Source organism: Merops nubicus, unplaced genomic scaffold (assembly GCF_000691845.1).
Source record: "Merops nubicus isolate BGI_N331 unplaced genomic scaffold, ASM69184v1 scaffold9359, whole genome shotgun sequence".
NCBI classification, from domain to species: Eukaryota; Metazoa; Chordata; class Aves; order Coraciiformes; family Meropidae; genus Merops; species Merops nubicus.
Genome location: NW_008628989.1, coordinates 21,779 through 41,402, shown reverse-complemented (window position 1 = coordinate 41,402; position 19,624 = coordinate 21,779). Strand labels below are relative to the sequence as shown.

At 40.0% G+C, this 19,624-nt stretch overlaps 1 protein-coding gene across 1 annotated transcript in view; it reads left to right on the top strand.

The window, feature by feature from the left end:
* The window catches only part of ARHGEF10 (Rho guanine nucleotide exchange factor (GEF) 10), a gene marked incomplete at its 3' end in the record, with an annotated part of 59,830 nt that overhangs the window by 18,780 nt on the left and 21,426 nt on the right, over nt 1–19,624 (top strand). Inside the window, exons 5-15 of the mRNA XM_008946853.1 lie at nt 951–1,030; nt 1,442–1,498; nt 3,538–3,701; nt 6,570–6,686; nt 7,869–7,983; nt 10,083–10,192; nt 13,978–14,055; nt 14,314–14,493; nt 15,805–15,921; nt 17,934–18,026; nt 19,437–19,607. Of these exons, the coding sequence (XP_008945101.1) occupies nt 951–1,030; nt 1,442–1,498; nt 3,538–3,701; nt 6,570–6,686; nt 7,869–7,983; nt 10,083–10,192; nt 13,978–14,055; nt 14,314–14,493; nt 15,805–15,921; nt 17,934–18,026; nt 19,437–19,607 (1,282 nt within the window). The remainder of the gene's footprint in view (nt 1–950; nt 1,031–1,441; nt 1,499–3,537; nt 3,702–6,569; nt 6,687–7,868; nt 7,984–10,082; nt 10,193–13,977; nt 14,056–14,313; nt 14,494–15,804; nt 15,922–17,933; nt 18,027–19,436; nt 19,608–19,624) is intronic.

Genomic DNA, 19,624 nt, shown 5'->3' with positions numbered 1-19,624 from the left:
TCAGCAGGACTACTGCAAACATGCCCTTAGATCAGCCATGGTCTTGGTAGCTAAACCTTGAAAACCTCCAAGGATGGAGATGCTGCAGCTTTCCTGTGAAGTCTCCCTGCTGTGCTGCCCTTTGGTGAAGTTCCTATCCTCCTTCCCCCAGCCCATGCCCCCCCCCCCGCCTAATGTCCAAACTAAATCTTCCAATATGGAGTTGGTGACCATTGCCCCTTGTATCATCTGGCACTGAAAAAAGTCAGGTCCCAAAACAAACTCAAACAAAAAGAAAACCAACTCCATCACCTGTGTCACTCCCTTGCATAGCTGTAGCTGCTGTTGGGTCATCCCATAGCATCCTTTTCACTAGACTAAATAAGCTTCGTGTCTTCCACCTCTGTCCTTGTAGACTACGTGCTTTAGTCCCCAAGTTCAGTTTCTCCACATCTCACTAGAGGTAGCTTCTCTGGAGGTAGCTTCAATTTCTCCACAACTCTTTAGAAAGGGAGCACTGGGAAGCCAAAACTGGATGTGTTGCTGCAGGTTCAGCCTCACCAGCACCAGCCAGATGAGGATAACAGCCTTTGTCAAACCTGATGGCTCCTGATGTAGCCCAGAATGTATTTAGTTTTATTTGCAGTGGAAGAGCACCTTCACACTTCACTGCTTTCTAAGAGAGAGTTTTCTGTGTTCGTGTAGAAGAACTCAAAAGCAAAACATTTCTTGAGGTTGGAAGGGGAAGTGTTTTCAATTTCCTGACTAAAATTGTCAGGCTGTTAAATAGAATAGATTATTAGTCTCTAAATTACATACTGAAGCAGCATTATTGAGTAATCAGCAGCCTTGAAGTGTGAACTGGGAGGCAGCAAGATATTTATTGTCTTGTCTTCATCTTGTCTTCACAGTTACTTAAAAACATTATGACGTAGTTTTAATGCCTTTATTTTTATGGCCTTTTTTTCAAGTGAAGATAACCAGGCCAAGAGAGAGGATGATGCTCTGGCCAAGTGGGTCGCAGATCCTGCAAATACAGCATGGATGGAAAGTAAGTATCAGTGAGCACTGAAGTGCAACTATAGAGGATCAGTTTTAACTTGTCGTCAACAGTAACTGTGTATCTGTATGCACATATATACTTTACAACAATGTCCATGTTCACTTTTATTGTATTTTTTCAGGTAAGTTCCAGAACCAAGTTATAACAAAATGCTAGTGGAGAATGTCATATCTCCATTGTATTTATATATGACAATATAATCAAAATTCTTTAGAATATTTCAGTTGGAAGGGACCTACAATAATAGAACTGCTTGACCACTTCAGGGCTGACCAAAAGCTAAAGCATATTAATAAAAGCATTGTCCAAATGCATCTTAAATGGGGCTGTTTGGTCCCATTCAAATTTTAGGGAGTTTCTCATTTGTGATTTTTTTTTTTCTTCCTGTTTTGCTTCTAGATCCAGATGAAGTAACTTATGATGATGTGCCAAGAGAAAATTCAGACTCTGAACCAGGTTTGAGGTCTTTACTTTCAACATGGGCTGTATTACAGTGTGATATGGAACTTTGTGCATGTATACTGATAAATCATTCATTAAGTACCTAAAATACATGTAAATGGAATTAACACTGTGTCAATAATCAGTAAGTATTTAAAAGTTCAGAATTAAACTAACTCTTGAAAGACTTTGTCTTGAGGTCTCCTACACCACTCTTCTCAGAAGATGAATTCTGCCTAATTTTATAGATACTGTCCCAAATGCTTGAGCATTCAGTATGTTATAGAAGTAGCCTTCGGTGTAGTAGCTATGGTGACCTAAAATGGCAAGGTCGGTAGGAAAAGGGTGGTTTAAAAGGGTGGTATGTTTAATTTATTATTTGAAACTATTATGTTACATTTGTGACTTGAAGGCTTTTATTACTGGAAGGTCCTTCAGTGGGCTGTGCCGCTCTGGGCAGGGACATCTTTGTGGTGTCACTGCTCAGTCAGGAGACACGTACACCAAGGCCAGGAGGCTGAGCTGGAAAGGCATGTAGAATGTGGAGCAAAGCTCTGTTGAGCATCTTGCAAGATGCACAATTTTCAGCTTAACCCAGAAATTTTAATTAAAATTTTGGCTTTCTGTTTGTCCCTGAAGACATGGAAAGATTCAGAGAAAATAGAGAAATTTCAGTAGGGAAATAGGGATATTTCAGAGGGAAATTTCATCTTTGTACACTCATAGTCTTGGTATTTATTAATTGTATATTTTGTCAGGGATATGCTAAAAACTACAGTTAGAGCTGCATTAGAGTTACATTATCACTTGGGCAAGATACGTCCACCAAATCACTGGGTAAATCCCACCCCAATGCTGGCATTGCAAAAGTTTGACTTATATAAGTCTTGACTTACTCTGACTTGCTATGGTGATTCTCTTAAATTATTTGTTGTGCTAGAATAGCACTAAAATGTATTCTTGAGTTAAGTATATTTTAAGGACATTATTGACATGCATTGAGGTTTGGAAAAAAAACCTATTTCTTAAAATGTGATTCTTCCAAATTAGAGGAGATCCTTCTGTGTAATTATAAAAAACGTAGTTAATGTTAAAGTAATGTTACTAGTTAAAATGTAGTTTTTAAATCACTGAGTCCAGGAATGTAGACAGAAGTAAAAAAGTAGTAAAAAAGTGTAAAATATGTCATCTTTTCTTTTGAGTATGTATTTTTTTCTTAATTTACATAAAACTTCAATCTTAAAATGAAAGCACAACTGAATTTAATGAGACAGTTTTAAATGCTGCATAATAACCTCTGGCAATAGGTATTCCTGGCAGAAGTCCACACTTCTCTACTTTTAATGACAGATGATCCTGCATATAGAGTGCATGACTGTTTCTCCATAAGTAATTAGCTCTAAAAATTTTCCATTTGGTTTTGAGTCAGTTTGTCGTACTTGACGTCTGTGTCAACAAAAAGACCTGAAAGACACTTTCACAGGTGATACTTTGGTCAGCCTTTGCAGTATAGCTTTCTTGAAAAGGTGAAGACTTCAAGCCCTTAGACTAGATTATGGGCAAGGTAACCTCCAGGTGAGGGAGACTCCTAGTGACTAGTGGAGTTGCAAGAGTGAGGAGTCCTATCATATTTTAACATGTTTCTTCCTACTTTAGTCTAATCTGTTCTGCCTGAAGTACTGACATTTTCATTTGATTTTTGCAGTATTGTAGCATTTGTCATTTGAGCTGATGATAAAATCGTTCCTAGGGACAAATGGCAAGCTTCTCAGTGCAGATGTGTGTTCACAGCTGCAGTTTGAGTGTAGTTTGAGTAGGGCATGTTTTTAAAAGTATCATGGTGTGTACCAGTAACACTGTCCTCTTTTGGTATTCTGTTTCAACAAAGACAACCTGCTTTGGCTGTGGGTTTATTTAATATTGAATTTATATCACATTTTAAAATGTGTGTACAGATGTCAGTATCCTTCTTTATGGTAGATCCTGAACAAGTTTTTTTGGTGTTTAAACAGAAATTTCAGTGCAGCTTTTATATTTTGGTTTAATTCTTGCAGAGAAAATTATTTATGATGATGTTGAAAATGGTGATGATGGTGGAAACAGCTCACTGGAATATGAGTGGAGTTCAAGTGAGTTTGAAAGCTATGAAGAACAAAGTGATACTGAGTGTAAAAATGGAATTCCCAGCTCCTTTTTGCAAGGCAACCACAAGAGACATGTATGTATCCCACAGTGCTACTCAGTCCTTCAGGTTATCCTGATTTACAACACCTGCCTTTCTCACCTGTATTTCCCTTCTCAATCCAGTTACAAATACCAACAGCATCTTTTTAAAGAAGCCATGAATCAGTGTGGGAGTGACAGTCCATAACAAAACGTAACAGTGAAAAGAAAGAGATAAAATTTTAGACAGAAGCGCCTTTAAAAAAAGAAAAACAAACAAACAAACAAACAAACAAACAAACAAAAAAAGAAAAGAAAAAAAAAAAAAACCCCACCCCAACAACTCCAAACCAACAAAACAAACAAAAAAAACCAACCAAAAAAAACCCCAAACACCTCGAACTGGATAAAAGTGAAATTAAAAATGAGATTATTTTTGTTTATGGGTAGTTCCACACCTTTTCTTCTTTTGAGGCCGATGGATTAGTTTGAGAGGTAAATGAGTGTGGAAGATAATGACAAGAACAAATAGAGGTAAGCTTGACAAGACTTGAAGTTTTGGGATCCTTCATATGCTGAAAAGTCATGAAACTGTTCACCAGTGTTCCCTGCCTTTCTGTCTCAGATCTGTGTCACTTTGATTGTTTGAAGGTGACAGAGCATAAACAAAAAAAATCCTGAAAAGGTTTTTTGTGATCAAAGAGAAGTCTGTACCATTTATTAAGGTGAGAAGAGAGGTGGCACGATTAAAATGATCTGTCTGTGACAGACCCCTGGTCCAGTATCTTTGGCTACATCTGTGCTGGGAGGGGCAGGAAGATGCTGGTGGTGTGGGTGCTTGCCCTTGCTGCATGTCTGCACATCAGGAAGAGCTCCGGCCTCTCCTGCTCTCACTTCCTCTGCTCCTCTCCTTCTGCTCCTGTCAGAGGAATGGCTTTTCTGGGACCTGAGCAGGCTCCTGGTGCTGGTTCCCTGCTCTGAGCGCTGTGAGTACAGGGGTGCAGGGCAGAGTGGGGACAGGCAGGGCCGGGCTCAGTGCCTGGAGTCACTGCAGAATCCTCAGGGCCCTGCCGCGTGTGCTGGCTGGGGACAGACACCCGAGAGCCACTTCACACCTGCCCCAGCACCCTGCAGCTGAAGGGTGTAGCCGTAGCAGCAGCCAGGGTGTTCCTCCATGGGACCCTTATTTTTGTTTTGCAGAGTCCTTACACTTGATGGGAGTAAAAGCCTCACTGTCTGTTTCCCTCCCATACACATCATCTGCTCTCTCCCCACCACTGTCCTTCCTGCCCGCTCTTCGGAATCGGGAAGCGAGCAATTAACTGCATAACTTGAGCCCACCCAAATCAGCACTTTGTAAGCTGAGTGCTTATCCTCTGGTTTTGTTTCAGATTTATACTATTGGAGCTGTTTTTTTCTGAGGAGTTTTTAAGTTAGACTGAAGAAAACCAAGTTTGAAACTTATTTATTTTTTTCCTTTAACACGTTTGGAAGAGACTAAGACATAACTCTGCATGTGTGAGAGTTTTAACGTGGCTGCTGGTTTGTGGTGTTTTGGTGGGGTTGTTTTAACCTTTTCCTTTATGTAGCTTCAGCTTTGACCATAGTCATAGGAATCTATTCACACATGTGAGCAAACCAAGGTTTAAAGCCATTTTTTAAACACTACATATAAGTATACTTATGATCTGTCACGGAAAACCATTGGCAGAAGGGTTGACAGTGATGGTGCCAGAATCAGGACACAGTGTCTGAGCAAGAAACTAAGAAGTGGGAGGAGAGAGGTGTGCTGTGGGGTACTGCCCTGCAGCTGGCTTTTCTAGGCCTGGGACAAAAGGTTTTGAGGAATGCCTTGCGAGGATGGGGATGAGGAGCCTAGGAACACAGTAGTTGGGGGTGGAGAAGTCAAAGAGCCTGCTGCATTTGGATGGGTTACTGGAAGTTGAAGTTGGGAAACCAGAGAAGGGGTTTGATGGAGAATGTGGAAAGACAGAAACTTTAGGATTGCTAAAATAAAATAATAATAATAAAAACCCAACAACACAAAAATAACCCCACAACCCCAACAAACAAACCCAAGACCCCCAACCCAAAACAAAAGAACCTCAACCATCCAACCAAAACAAACTAAAAACTCAACCTTTCCTGCACTGACACTGCAATAGAGGTAGAAACCACTTCACTTTATACCTTTCCTCTGAGGGTTTTCCTGTTGGAGTTTTATTACAGGATGCACCAAATCTATTTATTTATTTATTTTTGTGGTTACATTTTAACCTACTTTATCTGGCCTTCTCAAAATGTTTAACAAATGCTAATTAGTTTTCCAGAGCATTTCTCTGTGATAGTTTCCTTTCCTTGCAAATGACAATTCATGTATGAGATAGTTGCACCCATGGTCATATAATGAGGCTGTGGTAGATGCACGTGGAAGTTGCGAGACTGTGCATCCTCCCCTGTTAGTGTCTCCTTACGCAGCTCACTGCTGCTGTTGATCTCCATTTTCTCAGGGGCCAGCAACCTTCACAGGTTCTTCAGCCTTTTAGAATTCTTCCAATTCATTGTTTTGAAGGATAATCAGAAAGACACTTGCTAAGGTTTGTGCCCCAACGAGTGATGCTTATGGTGAAAGCTGATTCATTGTCTCCATATGGTTTATAAGAAATGTGCACAATGCAATTAACACACACTTAGCTTAGCTGAAGTGACTGTGCCCCTCTCTTTACATAAGGCACCTGGCTGAGTTTCAGGAAGTTCAGCGATGCACTGGAGCCATGGTCCATTTGTCAGGTTGGAGCTTCCCCAGGTGCTCATTTCCCCTCAGCTGTAGACAGGGCAACACGCCTGGCGTACGCGCGTGCTTTTAGCGTGGAGTTTGCACTGCAGGCTTTGTGAAAAGATTGTGTCTTTTTATGCACTGTAGCTTTCTCATGACCTAACGCGTTTAAAGGACCATTATGAAAAAAAGATGAAAGATTTGATGGCAAACACTGTGGGAGCAGTAGAGATTCAGCAACTAAAGCAAAAACATGAGCTGAAGGTAGTGTAGTTGATTTTTGTAACTAGCTACGTTTAAATGTTTGTTTTTCCAACACAGACAAGGTTGTCTTTTTTGATAGTAACTTGAAAAAGCTGACAATAATTTGTATTATTATGCAGTTTATCCTAAAAATACTTTGTCAAGGACCTTTTCTCCTGCTTATTTTTAATGGTAGCAGTTTCAGAAGGTGCGAAAGGGCATTGTCCTTCCCTGGTGCCCTTATCCCAGCGTGTGAGCCGGGCATACAGCCCTGGTGCCTCTGAAACCTGGGTGAGCTCCCTGGGGCTAGCCTGACCCTGGCTTTCCAGCCACATGGGCTCAAACTGTGGGAGCGGGAATCTACCTGCTCTCCATCCTAAATGGAGCCAGTATGAAAAGGTTGGATTTTTGCTAAACACTTCGGCTCCAAGCAAGAAGCTGTCTGATGGCAGCAAGACAGCTTTGTTTGTGTTCTGATGTCTCTGATGATATCGGCACAGCTCTGACAGTAGTGGGGATTTTTTGCTGTGGTGGCATTTTGGGAAAGCGAAGTACAAAACAGCTTTTTAAATAAACATTTCCTAGCAAAACAACCCTTGTTTTCTATTTTTCTTCATGACTTTTTTTTGTTGTTGTTGTAGTGGTATACTGTAAAATTATGCAATTCTTAATTAATTTATTTCTTCAATTAATGAAATTATTACTGCAATATTTTCTACAAAACAGTGTTTATGTAAGTACACATTTAATACAGAACTGTGTCTAGGGGATTATCTTTAGGCCGGAAATAATTTGGCAGAGTTAGTGGGACACTGGAAGATGGACAAGAACTCTTGCCATTAATTACCTGCTTGTTATATCACATAAAGCTGAGCATTTGAGACTATTTTGAGTTCAGATGTTTGATGCAGAAAGGATTCTTAGCATTTCTGCTATTTTAGGCTTGCATACAATATTGCCACAAAGTAAGTCCATTTCTCCAGTTTTGAATTCATTAAGAAAAAATATACATGCTCTGATCTGAGCTGTGATGGATCTGTGTACTTACTATATATTTCTTTGACTTTGGACTATATTTATAGCCTAAACTAATTGACAGTGTCCTTTTTGAAGATAATTTGCTCAAAAGTATTCTGCATGGTTTCTGCTCAAACATGTTCCTATTATTCACTGAACATGTAGACTGTATTTTTTATCTTACAGATGCAAAAGCTTATGAGAGCTGCAAGAGAAGGTACCAAAGATGGGCTTGAAAAGACAAAAGCAGCTGTGAAAAAGGGTCGTTCTTTCATTAGAACAAAACCTTTTAATTCTCAAGGTATATGCCTATACTATGGTTTGCTACTCTCTTGTCCTTTCTGAGAAAGGAGGTTTTTGTACTGAGAGCTGAGTCCTGCGTGCATGGAATCAGCTTGATATCAATAAAGTATGGTACAATTCAGTTCAGGTGGCAGTGTGGTCGATGTATCCTGAGTATCCTGGACCAAGGGGTAATGGCTTTAAGCTAGAAAAGGGTAGACATTAGGAAAAATGTTCTTCAACATGAGGGTGATAGACCACTGGAATAGGTTGCCCAGAGAGGTGGTGGAGGCCCCATCCCTGGGGACATTCAAGGTCAGGCTTGATGAGGCTCTGAGTGGTGTGATCTGATTGGAGATGTCCCTGCTTATAGCAGTGGGGTTGGACTAGATGACCTTTGGAGGTCACTTCCAGCCCAAACATTCTTTGATTCTATGACTAGTTTTAGGTTTGGGGCAAGAACCTCAGTGACCTGTGAAACCTGAAGACCACAGAGAATGGTCCACTTAAAAACAACAACAACAACATGAAATGGTGCCGTGGATGCTCTTTAGGTGTTGGTATATGGGAGCATGGAAATTATGTTAAGGTATTAAGTCTGTCCAGTTCCCTCCATGTAGTAACTCCTGAATGATAAGCAAGTCTGCTGTTACGATGTAATTTTCAGTGGTGTGATAGTTCACTCTTTTAAAAGTTTGTCGTGGCCAAGGGATAACAAACCCTTTCTAGTGCAGGTAGGAGCAAAGACTATTCTGCTTTAACACAGTCTGGTGATTTTTTATGGAAACTGAGTTTGGATTGGGAAAATAAAAAGTCTGCGATCAAAAAGCTAAAAGTAATTGTGTTCTTTCTCTAGTTAAGTACAAATATCAGCCCCCTAGCAGCAGCAGTCCAAAGTATATTTTTGCAAGAGATGGTGTAGTAACTGAACACAAACTTATTTCTTCTTCAGGGTAAGTCTGAGAGGTAGTACGTCTTTCTTCTCAAGTTTCTGTCCAGCTAATTGGATGGTTGTAACTTCAGAGCTTATAAAACTACAATTTTAGGAAGCTAAAATCCTACAACTGGAAAGAGACGTTTTTAGTGACTGAGCTAACATCAAGCTGCATCCTATCTGTAAGGACTATTTTACATCCCCTGCCATGGCCTCTAACTGCTTCTGAACTTACTTAGTTCACAGGTAGAAAATAGAAAGTTATTAGTACTGACTGTAGGGATCAAAATTGTATCCTCAACTTCTTGCTGTTGCACAGGAGAGAACGATCTGCTTCAGCAGGGCAACGTAGCAGTGGGCCTGGCATTCCTCCTTACATTTCTAGGGGTTAGATAGCAGCCACAGGATATCTGTGGATAGTTTAATCCCTTAACCACTTACCAGATCAGCAGGGAGTTGGTGACAAATTTGTCGAATAAATCCATAAATTCCTCCCAGCCAACAGATGTTTCCCTCTCTTTCCTTTTTTGTTCTAAGACAGTTTCTCATGCTGTTCTTTCCTTATCTCTTCCTTGTTGCATCTACTTGTTTGGCTGGCTGCATACTGCCACCTATCACTGGATTTTGATGGTGCTTTTTGCACAGTAGTAGTACATGAGGAACAATACAGAATCCCTTTAATTCCTGACGAAAACCAACTTTGTGGTACATGTGGCTGTTTATTTTAGTTCATTTGTGGAAAGGTGTATGGAATTTTTAAAGCCGGATCATATTATGGGCATGTTTAATTTTTTCCCAAAGGTCATTTATTTAAAAACTGATGTCCCTGAAGCCTGCAATGTTTTAAGCCTAGCTGTTGTGTCCTGCACTCTAGACAGCCCTGTTCTTCTGGCTGCGAAGAGGGAGTAGAGGTTGAGTAAAAGTTGCATAGGCTGTGTGCTGCTGTGTGGATTTTAGGATTTTGAGATACCTTTGCAAGATGCACCTATCAGTGCTTGTAGTTACATGATTTCACAGGTGATTCAGAAGTGCGATTCAGAAGTGCTGGGAAATTTCTTTTGTTTGGTAAGTGAAAATAAGACTGCTGTGTAATTACTGTGCTTGGATGAGGTTTTCTTTTTTTTTTTTTTCTTTTAATCTACATGCTGTAACAGTTGACATTTTGGTTTTTCAATTATCTGTAGATCATAGATCATGTCTGGAAGAAGAAGAACTAAAATTATTTATTGATGTGGACTGTATGCATACAGAAGCAATAATGACTCCTATGCCTGAAGGATTATCACAGCAGCAGGTAGTAGGCTTTTGGAACTATCATCTTCTACCTCTTTTTCTTCCTTTTATGCTTTACACCAATGGTTCCCAGGTGCTGTGCTCTTCAAACGTATTGGTGTTAAAAAAAAAAAAAATGGACATAAAATTCAGAGCTGAATAAGTACATTTTTGAAAATTTGTTTGTGTGCATATAGTTGCATTAGCCCTGATTTCAGACGGAGGTGAAAAATGCTGGTTTGCATTATAAAATGATCTAGAGTAATTATTTTAGTACCTGAACCCTTGAACTAAATGTGATAGTTTTGAGGTGAAGAAGTAAAGAGTTTAAACATTTTTATTGAGTAGGAAGATATTGCTCCTGTATTTATACTTTGTAAGTATAGACAATATCCTGTATGCTTCCTGAATCTCAAGGTTTCTTCTGATTAAGAAAAAACCAATAAAGTCAAGTTTACAGAAGAGTCTGTTTTGCTGTTCTCACCTCAAACTTTGTAGTTGCTGTGGAAACAACTTCAAAAACTACTGAAATCAGCATCAGTTAGAAACTTTGGCTGAAAATAAATCCTGTGGGTTCATGTTACTGTATTGTTATGAGAAATAATATGAGAGTTTTTAGCTTGTTTAGCTGCTTCGTGTCAGGTCCTGAGTTGGTCAGTACCTTCTAAAAATGAGAAAAAAATTGGGGCAGTTGAAGAGAATGGTGTAAGTTTTTTGGTTTACTTGGTGAGGTTTATTTTTCTAATGTGTTATAGCACAGTGAAGGGCTAATCTTGTAACAATGCAACTAGCAAATTGTGTTAGGTTACTATAAGATTTCATTATAGTGTGAGATCTCAGCATCAATCTGAATGTCATCTTTTCCTTCATTCCAAATAGGGGTTTGAGAATTTCACTTTTTTTTTTTTTTTATTTTTTCTTTTTTTTATTTTTTCTTTTTTTTCCTGTAGGTAATTAAAAACAAAAGTACTCTCTTTTGGAAGACTAGAATGCTCTTACTTTGGAACAAACTAGTAACTATTATATGGGTCATAATGCATGTTGTTTATCTACCCAGAAGTTGCTGGTCAAGTGGGAGGGAATGGAGTTAGGAAAACCAAAACTCAGCTGGATCTAGCGAGGTGTGAAGAGCAACAACGAAAGGTCTCTTTATATGTTCATTAGCAGCAAAAGGAAGGCTAAGAAAAATAGGGGTCTGCTGCTTGATGAGGCAGTGACAAAGGGCAGTGAAAAGGCTGTGGTACTTGGTGCCACTTTTGCCTCAGCTTTTACTGGTGAGGTTTGCCCTTGGGCCTCTGAAGTCCCTGAGCCTGGAGGCAGGTCCTGCTGGAGTGAAGCATTACCTGCAGTCACGGAGTTCCCAGGCCAGTTAAGACATGTGTCTGTGGCACCAGATGGGATGGATCTGAGGCTGCTGAGAGTAAGACCTCTCTCTGTCATCCAAGATCACAGTGACCAGAAGACTAGAAAAAAATAAATGTCACACTATCATCCTTGAGAAGAGCAAGGAGATTTCAGGGTGGCGTCACATCAGTCTCTGTGAAAGTCAGGTAGCTCCTGGAGCTGTTTCTGTGTTTGGAAGAACAGAAGAGTGATTGGGAGGAGTCAGCACAGATGAACCAGTGTCCATTTGTGCCTGACTGGTTTGAGTCCCTTTGAGCTGACTGGCTGGTGGGCAGAGGAGAGCAGAGGATGTCATTCACCTCTGCTTTAGCCAGCTTTCAGCAGTCTCCAGAAGTACCCCTGTAGCCATATAGGTGAGAACTAATCTGTGTGGGTGGGTCTAGATGGTGGGTGGAAAACAAGTGAGGACACTGTGCTCAGAAGGTCTGTGATACGAAGTCGAGCAGGTGGCCAGTGTGAGTGGGATCCCTCAGGAGTGGTGTTCAATGGCTTTATTCATGACTTAGATACCAGCTGCAATCAGTGCACTTTTGGAAGTGAAACCTAGAGGTGAAACCAAAAAGGAGGGGTGCAGCAGGCCGTGTGTGGGAGGGTGGGGCTGCTGGTCAGCGTGGCTTTGGTGGGCTGAGGTTGACACAAACTCGAGCAGCTCAGCGGAGGCCCGAGTTTGTCCCGGCTCTGGGACGGAGTAACCCTGAGCCACAGCAGAGGCCGGGGGCTGGCAGGCTGCTCAGGAGCTCCGGGCAGCCCCGCTGGAGAGGGTGAGGGCCAGAGCGCCTTCCAGCCCGGCCGGCGCTGCGCGGCAGCGGGCCGGTGAATGTGCTGCTCTTGAACGGCAGGTGGCACGAGAGCTTTGGTTTGAAACGTGGTGCCTGTTTAAATGCCGTGGAGCTCAGTCCTGACGGCTTTTGCTCTGGTTTAATCTGGGACATGAATTCTTAGGATAAGTTGTTTATGGTTGTACGCTACTACTACTAATAAAAATGTGAACACAAATCTAAGACTTGCACGAAAGCCTCTTGTAAGTTGTGCTTATCTATTGCAAAAACCTGTAGGCATTGGTCTATTGTTGCGTATTATAGAGCCTGAAAAAAAAATTTCCTACAGATGTTTATTATTTTCAGAAGAATGAACTGTGACTAAAAGCACAGTTAGTATCCTCTACCAGAGCAGCTGACACAGTATACCAAATATGACACTGCTAAATCCATTCTAAACACAAATTAGACCAAACTAATTTTATCATATGTGTCTTTAAGCAAGGCCTCAGACAATTTTGAAGTTTTCCTTTGAAATGCCGGTACTTGAAAGAAAATCCTTGCATAACCTGCATTTAACTTAGTAATGCCAAATACAAGTGTGGAGAATTAGAGGCAGCCATGGCAGAGGAGGCAGGAGGCCGTGAGGATCAGGAACAGAGAGAAGCAAGTCTGAGATTTGAGTTCCATGGTCACTTGGGCTAGCTTAAAATAGCAAAAGAAGCAGTTTTGCCTTCCCCTCTAGCTGTGGGGAGTGGCTTGATCATCCCCTTATGCTGTCTGCTCCCTCAGAGTCCTGCTTTTGAAAGCCCTGGGATGAGCTGGATTAGGAGATGGATTTGAATGAATCCTTAAAACCAGCAAGAAATCTAATCATTACTAAGAAGTTTAAATTTTAAAACCAGATTGGTCCCCCAGTCCTTTCTGTAACACCACCTGCACATGCACACAAAGGGCTTTTCAGCTGAAATGCAGAAGCAGGAGTTGTAGAAGGAAGTGTGATAAATAGCCTGTAGTTTATAAACATGGAATGTAGTAGCACTGCCTGAAGCTCTTGCAACTCTGTCAGTGAGTATGAATATAGATGAGACGAGGTTTTCCCATATGCATGGTAATGCCCAAAAAAAGAATGCTGACTTAGATAGTTTCTCAGTGGTACACTTTACATGGCCTTACCTTAAAATGGTGATTAATGTTTGCTTGTTAGTCCTTCACGTTAGTCCTAATAAATTTAATTTTTTTTTTTAATATGTTTTATAATCTCAGACTGATTTTGCAAAGTGGTTACCTGTTTAGTTGCAGCAATTCACCAAAGCTGCCAACATCATCTTTTGCCTGTTATTATTTACATTAATGCCTAAATTTATACATCTACAATTAAAAGACAAGTTTCAAGAGTAAAGCTTGGAGTTGTAACAATCAATAAAGATTGTAATAACTGGTTTTATTCTTAAAAGAAATGAGTCATTTTAGAGTAGTAGTAAATCTAATTAATTTGAAGAGGTACAGTATCATTTTATTGCAGTTCCATATTGAAATGGCTTTGTGGGTGTTGTGTTTTATTCATGTGAGAATTTTATCATCCCAACTATGATGAAAATGTTACTTGATTAGAGCTTCAGACAAAACTTTGTTTCTTCAACAGGTTGTGAGAAGGTATATTTTGGGCTCTGTAGTTGACAGTGAGAAGAATTATGTGGATGCTCTCAAAAGAATACTGGAGGTACCTTAATATCTTTTGCTTTTTATAATTAGGGAATTTGAAAAATAATCAAATCCTTAAAGAATCGGTAGTACGATTCACATAGATTTTGCTAGATGCTTCATGCCAAATGATTAGAGGTTTTGTGTGTGTACGCTGTTATGAAAGTTTTTTTTTCTGCTTGCAAAAGAAATGTTTGTTTAAATCTATTTGTTTGACTGGTTTTTGGTTTTGTTTGGTTTTTTTTGTTTGTTTGTTTGTTGTTTTTTTTCCACACAGCAATATGAGAAGCCACTTTCAGAAATGGAACCAAAATTATTGAGTGAAAGAAAACTCAAAATGGTCTTTTATCGAATTAAGGAAATTCTTCAGTGCCATTCGATGTTCCAGATTGCACTGGCGAGTCGCGTATCTGAGTGGGACTCTGTTGAAATGATTGGTGATGTCTTTGTTGCTTCAGTAAGCAAATGCATCTGAACAGATAATCTGTTTTTATTTTAGGCTTGTTGTTCCATCTCCATATCTTTCAGTCTAACTTGGGCTCTTTATTCCCATATTCTGCAATGCCCGTGGCAACTGTCAGAGAATGTATGTGTCATCCTGGTAAGGAAACTGACACCAACACATGTCTTTGGCTTGGTTGGCAGATGTGAAAGAATTGTGGGCAAATCTTTCAGGCTCTGATCAAGCTTTCAGACATTTAAGTAAACATTTTATTTTTCTGAGAAGAAGAAAGAGGTTCACAAACCCACCAGAATTAAGATGAGATTGAGGATCAGCAACTCTTAAAAAGTAGGAAGTCATACATAGTATGCTTGTTGGGAGTGGAAAAACCACAGTAAGTGATGTCCTGAATTCCTGGGTTTTAACTAAGCCTGGGGCACAGGTAAAGAGTATTTGTAAAACGCTATCCGACTCTCACTGGAAGCCCATCCAATAAGGGATTGACCCAGCCACTGCTTTAAATTGGAGTAAAGAAGAAGTAGCCTTGGTTGATAGACAGACATGGTTCCCACCATAAGCGTGTGGACAGAAGAGGCTGCTTACCCTGCTGGTTGGAGTGCTTTGTTTTGTTGCCGCTCAGCTGCTGGAAATTGCCACCTTTTCACACCTGCCATAAGAGATCTGGGATCTATGTCTCAGAGTGCTCTGACCCTATTTCAGTCAAAATTAAGTGATTATTAAAGATATGCTGTTTAAAGCAGATCTGTCTTGTTTTGACTGAAGCAAGTTAGATAGTATTAATGAAATCAGCTCTACAGAAGAGAGGATAAAATTACTAGGGCAGCAATAGGCCATGACTTTACCCTTCACATGGCTGTTTGCAGGCCACGCAGTCTGCTTTCTTGGTAAACCCTTAGCAGATGAAAATGGGGCATGAAGGCCCAGAGGCTTTGCTCATTCACCAAATCTGGAAGGTAGACAGCAGGGAGATGTTCAGGGGAATCCCAGAAGCCACTTTGAATCTCAGTGGATGCCCTTTGATTGTCCATAGTCTTCAGGCTCTGTTGTAGTGTTATAGCCAAGATGAAGCTCTTTCTGCAAATTTATATTTTGTAAATCACACAGGGTGTAATTACATCTTTAGGTTTCCAACCTATTCTTTACAGAAAGGTTGAGTATCACCAGTATTTCTCTAGATCCAGCATTAGGCCAAGCAAAGCCCTTGACTCTGAGCAAGGAGAGCCCTTAATGGTCAGAGGCCTAGGTAATTATACTTTCTGGGATCTTTTGTATTTACAGTTAAAGCTTACCTTTTTATCTTTTCAGTTTTCTAAATCTATGGTATTGGATGCATACAGTGAATATGTAAATAACTTCAGCACAGCAGTGGGGATTCTCAAGAAAACATGTGCCACCAAACCTGCCTTTTTAGACTTCTTAAAGGTGAGTTTGTTCAGTCTTAAAACAGCTGCTCATATGATATAAATAAAACAGTATAAATTATAAATTAGGAGGAAATTTGACTGCTGCTACTATATATTATGTGACTGTTTTTATGGATCTGTGCTTTACATTTCATGAGTTTGGCACAGAAAATCCCCAGGGAACTCCACTACTGTATTTTTGAATAATAATGTGATGTTAGATCTAGGATGTATTTTGAAATGCACAGTAGTTTTTGTTGTACAGATCAGTTTTAGTGTTTTGCATAACTATACTTGGCAAAACATTGGGATTCCTTCATATCAGGTGAGCTTCAAATAATTCTTTTCCATCAGAAGTGCCTTCTTATTTGGGATTTATTTTACTTCCAACTTCTTTATTGTTTTGTGCAGAGTAGTGTAACTAGAATTCCATTCTACAGCAACTTCCTAGTATTTGGAAAATCATGTTTCAAATTTGTAGTTGAAATTGAAAATTTTTGTGCAGACTGCATACTGCTCTGATGAATATGATGCTTCTAATGATGTGCATGGAGAGTCTGGCACGTGCAATAGGAATGCTGTGAATTCCTAGGGGTGATACCTTACAGGGGGTAGACAAAATCCATTGCAAGGCTTTTAGGCTGGCTGTGACACTGCTGAGAGCCCAAAAGTTCTGCTTGTCCCATTCCCTGAGAGTCCTGGATTGAGCTGTGCTTCTCAGAGCTGTCACCCTGTCAGGTCTGCTGCAGCAGTCCACCAAACACTGAAATTGGGTGCCCCAGGCAAACTAAATAGTGAAGCTCTTAGGTTGCCTAGAGAGGGGTGGCAGAGGGGCTGATTCCCGATTTGTCTTCAGATCTTAAAATTAACTAACAACCTTTTGGAGTGTGGCCAGCACTACAGAGGTTTTTATTCTAGAAGGCTTAGGACCTGTGAAGATCAGACTGTAGTGGGCAAATAGTCCCTTCATACCTGGCACTGTTAAAAGCCTGTTGTTCCAACAGAGACCTAACTTAGACCTCTCATCACTGGTTGTTGGTGCCAGCACTGGTGCTGCTCAGAACTGTGGCTTGCAGCCAAACAGGACAGAAAATGTTTCTGTACCTTCCTTTTCTGTTCACCCACCAGCAGCAAACCCCAGAATCTTCACTACTGCTATTTGGGAAAAAAAATATTTGTGGAGATAAGCATGGAAACAAATCGTTGTGAAGCTGATAGTTGTAGCAACAAGTGGCAATTTAAACAGGGCACCAGTTTAATATTGTTTGGATTTACTTTGGTTTTAGTACTGAGTATTTACTCTCCCTATTTTGGGTCAGCTGTGATTCTGGCGAAAGTATTTCCAAATGTTGAAATGTCTTATACAAACAAGGCTTTTCTGCATGTGCAAATGAAGTTTGTCTGGTTTTAGCTGCCAGTCCTGATAACCAAAATAATGGATTCTTGTGTTTTTCTTTCCAAACATAAATCAATGATCTTTTTTCCTTACTTTCCTTCATTAAAGAAACTGAAAATCTCTTTTTGCTTGCACAGTGCTGAGATTATGATGTTTTCCTTAGATTTCCTCTTAAAACACATGAGCAATTAGGGATTTATAGTCTCTTAGCCCCAAGAAACAGAGCAGCAATAGTAAATTACAGTCTATAAATCAACAGATAACTTACACTCTTCAAATTTAAGGCACTTGTGCTTGAAGTTAAGCAGACATTTCAGTGCACTGCTTGTGTTAAAGCATGACTGTGCTGTAGCAGTGCATATACATAGGTGCTGCATTGCTGGTGCTGCTTTATCCCAGCTGTATTTATTTAACAAGAAGTTTTCAGTTCAGTGACATGCCATCATCTAATAGTGCCTTTTAAAAAAAAAGATTTAGTATTTTTAAATGAATCCTTTATAGTAAATGGAATCTTTACAGTACTACTGTTAGAATTAATGTAAATTATGCAGAAGAATTTTTAGGAAATGTTTTCATTCTGTAACTGAAGGGAATGTGCTCACAGTAGTAAGCAGTGTGGCTTTCTTGCTTTGCAGCAGTGCCAGGAGTCGAGCCCTGATCGAATCACTCTGTATGGCTTAATGATGAAACCTATCCAGCGCTTTCCACAGTTCATTCTACTGTTGCAGGTAAAGAATGTTTACCCAGGCATGCTCTTGTTTCATTCTCATGTGGGTTGCTTGTGGGGTTATGTAGTAGATGTCTTCTGCTGTAGGAGCATGCTGCAGTGGATGTAGCCACTGGAACATGGGGAATTAAAAAATTACAATGCATCATAACATACTGATCTTGCAATCTGATTGCAGGGACAGGAAGTAAATACATGGCAGGAATACATGGCAGGAAAATCTTAGTAAACTATATTTACTCTAGATTACTTGTTAGGTTAGTTTTAGTTTGTAAGTTGCTTTGCAGTAAAGCTGTAGTTTAAATGTGCTACTTCTTCCTATCTGTTCACTACCTAGTACTTCAAAACACTCCTAGAAACTTTGTGGCATTATTTTCTGTTGAAAAATACACGAGGACATAATTCATGCTTTGAATAGTTCAGAATATGTGTGAGATGTAGAACAGAAGTACACCCTCTCCCTGACTGCGTGGCCCACAGGACCTGCTGGAGTGTGGTGCAGCTTCCTTCTGACCTGCAGCATCTTGTTCTCCTTCCCATGGAAACTGAGGATTTAACACCGAGTCCTCGAGTCTCACCTGAACAGGCAGTTCAGCTGCAGGAAGAGCACAGTATAGACCTACTCCAGACCAACTTAAAGTGTTTGTAACTTCTTCCAGACCATGGCAGGTGTATCCTCATGAGAGCTGTGAGTGAACTGTGTTTTGCAGGTGCCACAGAGGACAGACTTTGGGATACGTGTCTGGGAATTACTGTGAGAGCAGGAGCAGAGGTAGTTGTGCAAGGAGCATGTGGATAGGAAGCCATGGCAAGAGATTTTGAAGGATGGAGTTTATTTCAGCAGGATGCTGTAGGGATTTTTTAGTGTTGTGGGAAAGGATAAAAAATACATTTCAAATTATGCTTACAAAAGGGAAAGACTTTGAGATGCTGTTGTGACTTCCATGAGGTAATGTCTACTACTTTGGGATGAGCATGCTGTCAGTATTTCAGTGAATAATAATAACAAAGATAGAATATTATTATGGCAGGAGGTATCAGGAAAGCTTAATTTTAAATCACTGTTTACAGACACCTACATATTATATTATAATACTGATTTTCAAATTATGTTCAATATTATGTGTATCTTTTTATTTTTACAATGTCAGTCTTTACATTTATTTTCAAGTTCCTTCTCTTTACTTTCACCCAGTAAATAAGCTGCATGAGAGCCCCCCCAGTACCTTTTTTAAGAACTATTAAGATATTTAGGAAAGTAAGCAGTGTGCTGTCTGAATATTCATTAATTGTTCATTGGCTTTTTTTCTTTAGTAGTAGTCAGATAGTAATGACTTTACACTTTGTAATCTTTTGAACTTGAGTTGGAAATTAAATCTGATTTTTGTTTTGTTTTATCATTTCCCCTCAGGATATGTTGAAGAATACTAATAAAGGACATCCTGACAGGTTACCTCTACAGATGGCTCTTACAGAACTGGAGACGCTGGCAGAGAAGTTGAACGAGAGGAAGAGGGATGCAGATCAGCGCTGCGAAATAAAGCTGATAGCCAAAGCAATGAATGAGCGGTACCTGAACAAGGTTAGGGAAGCAGGAAT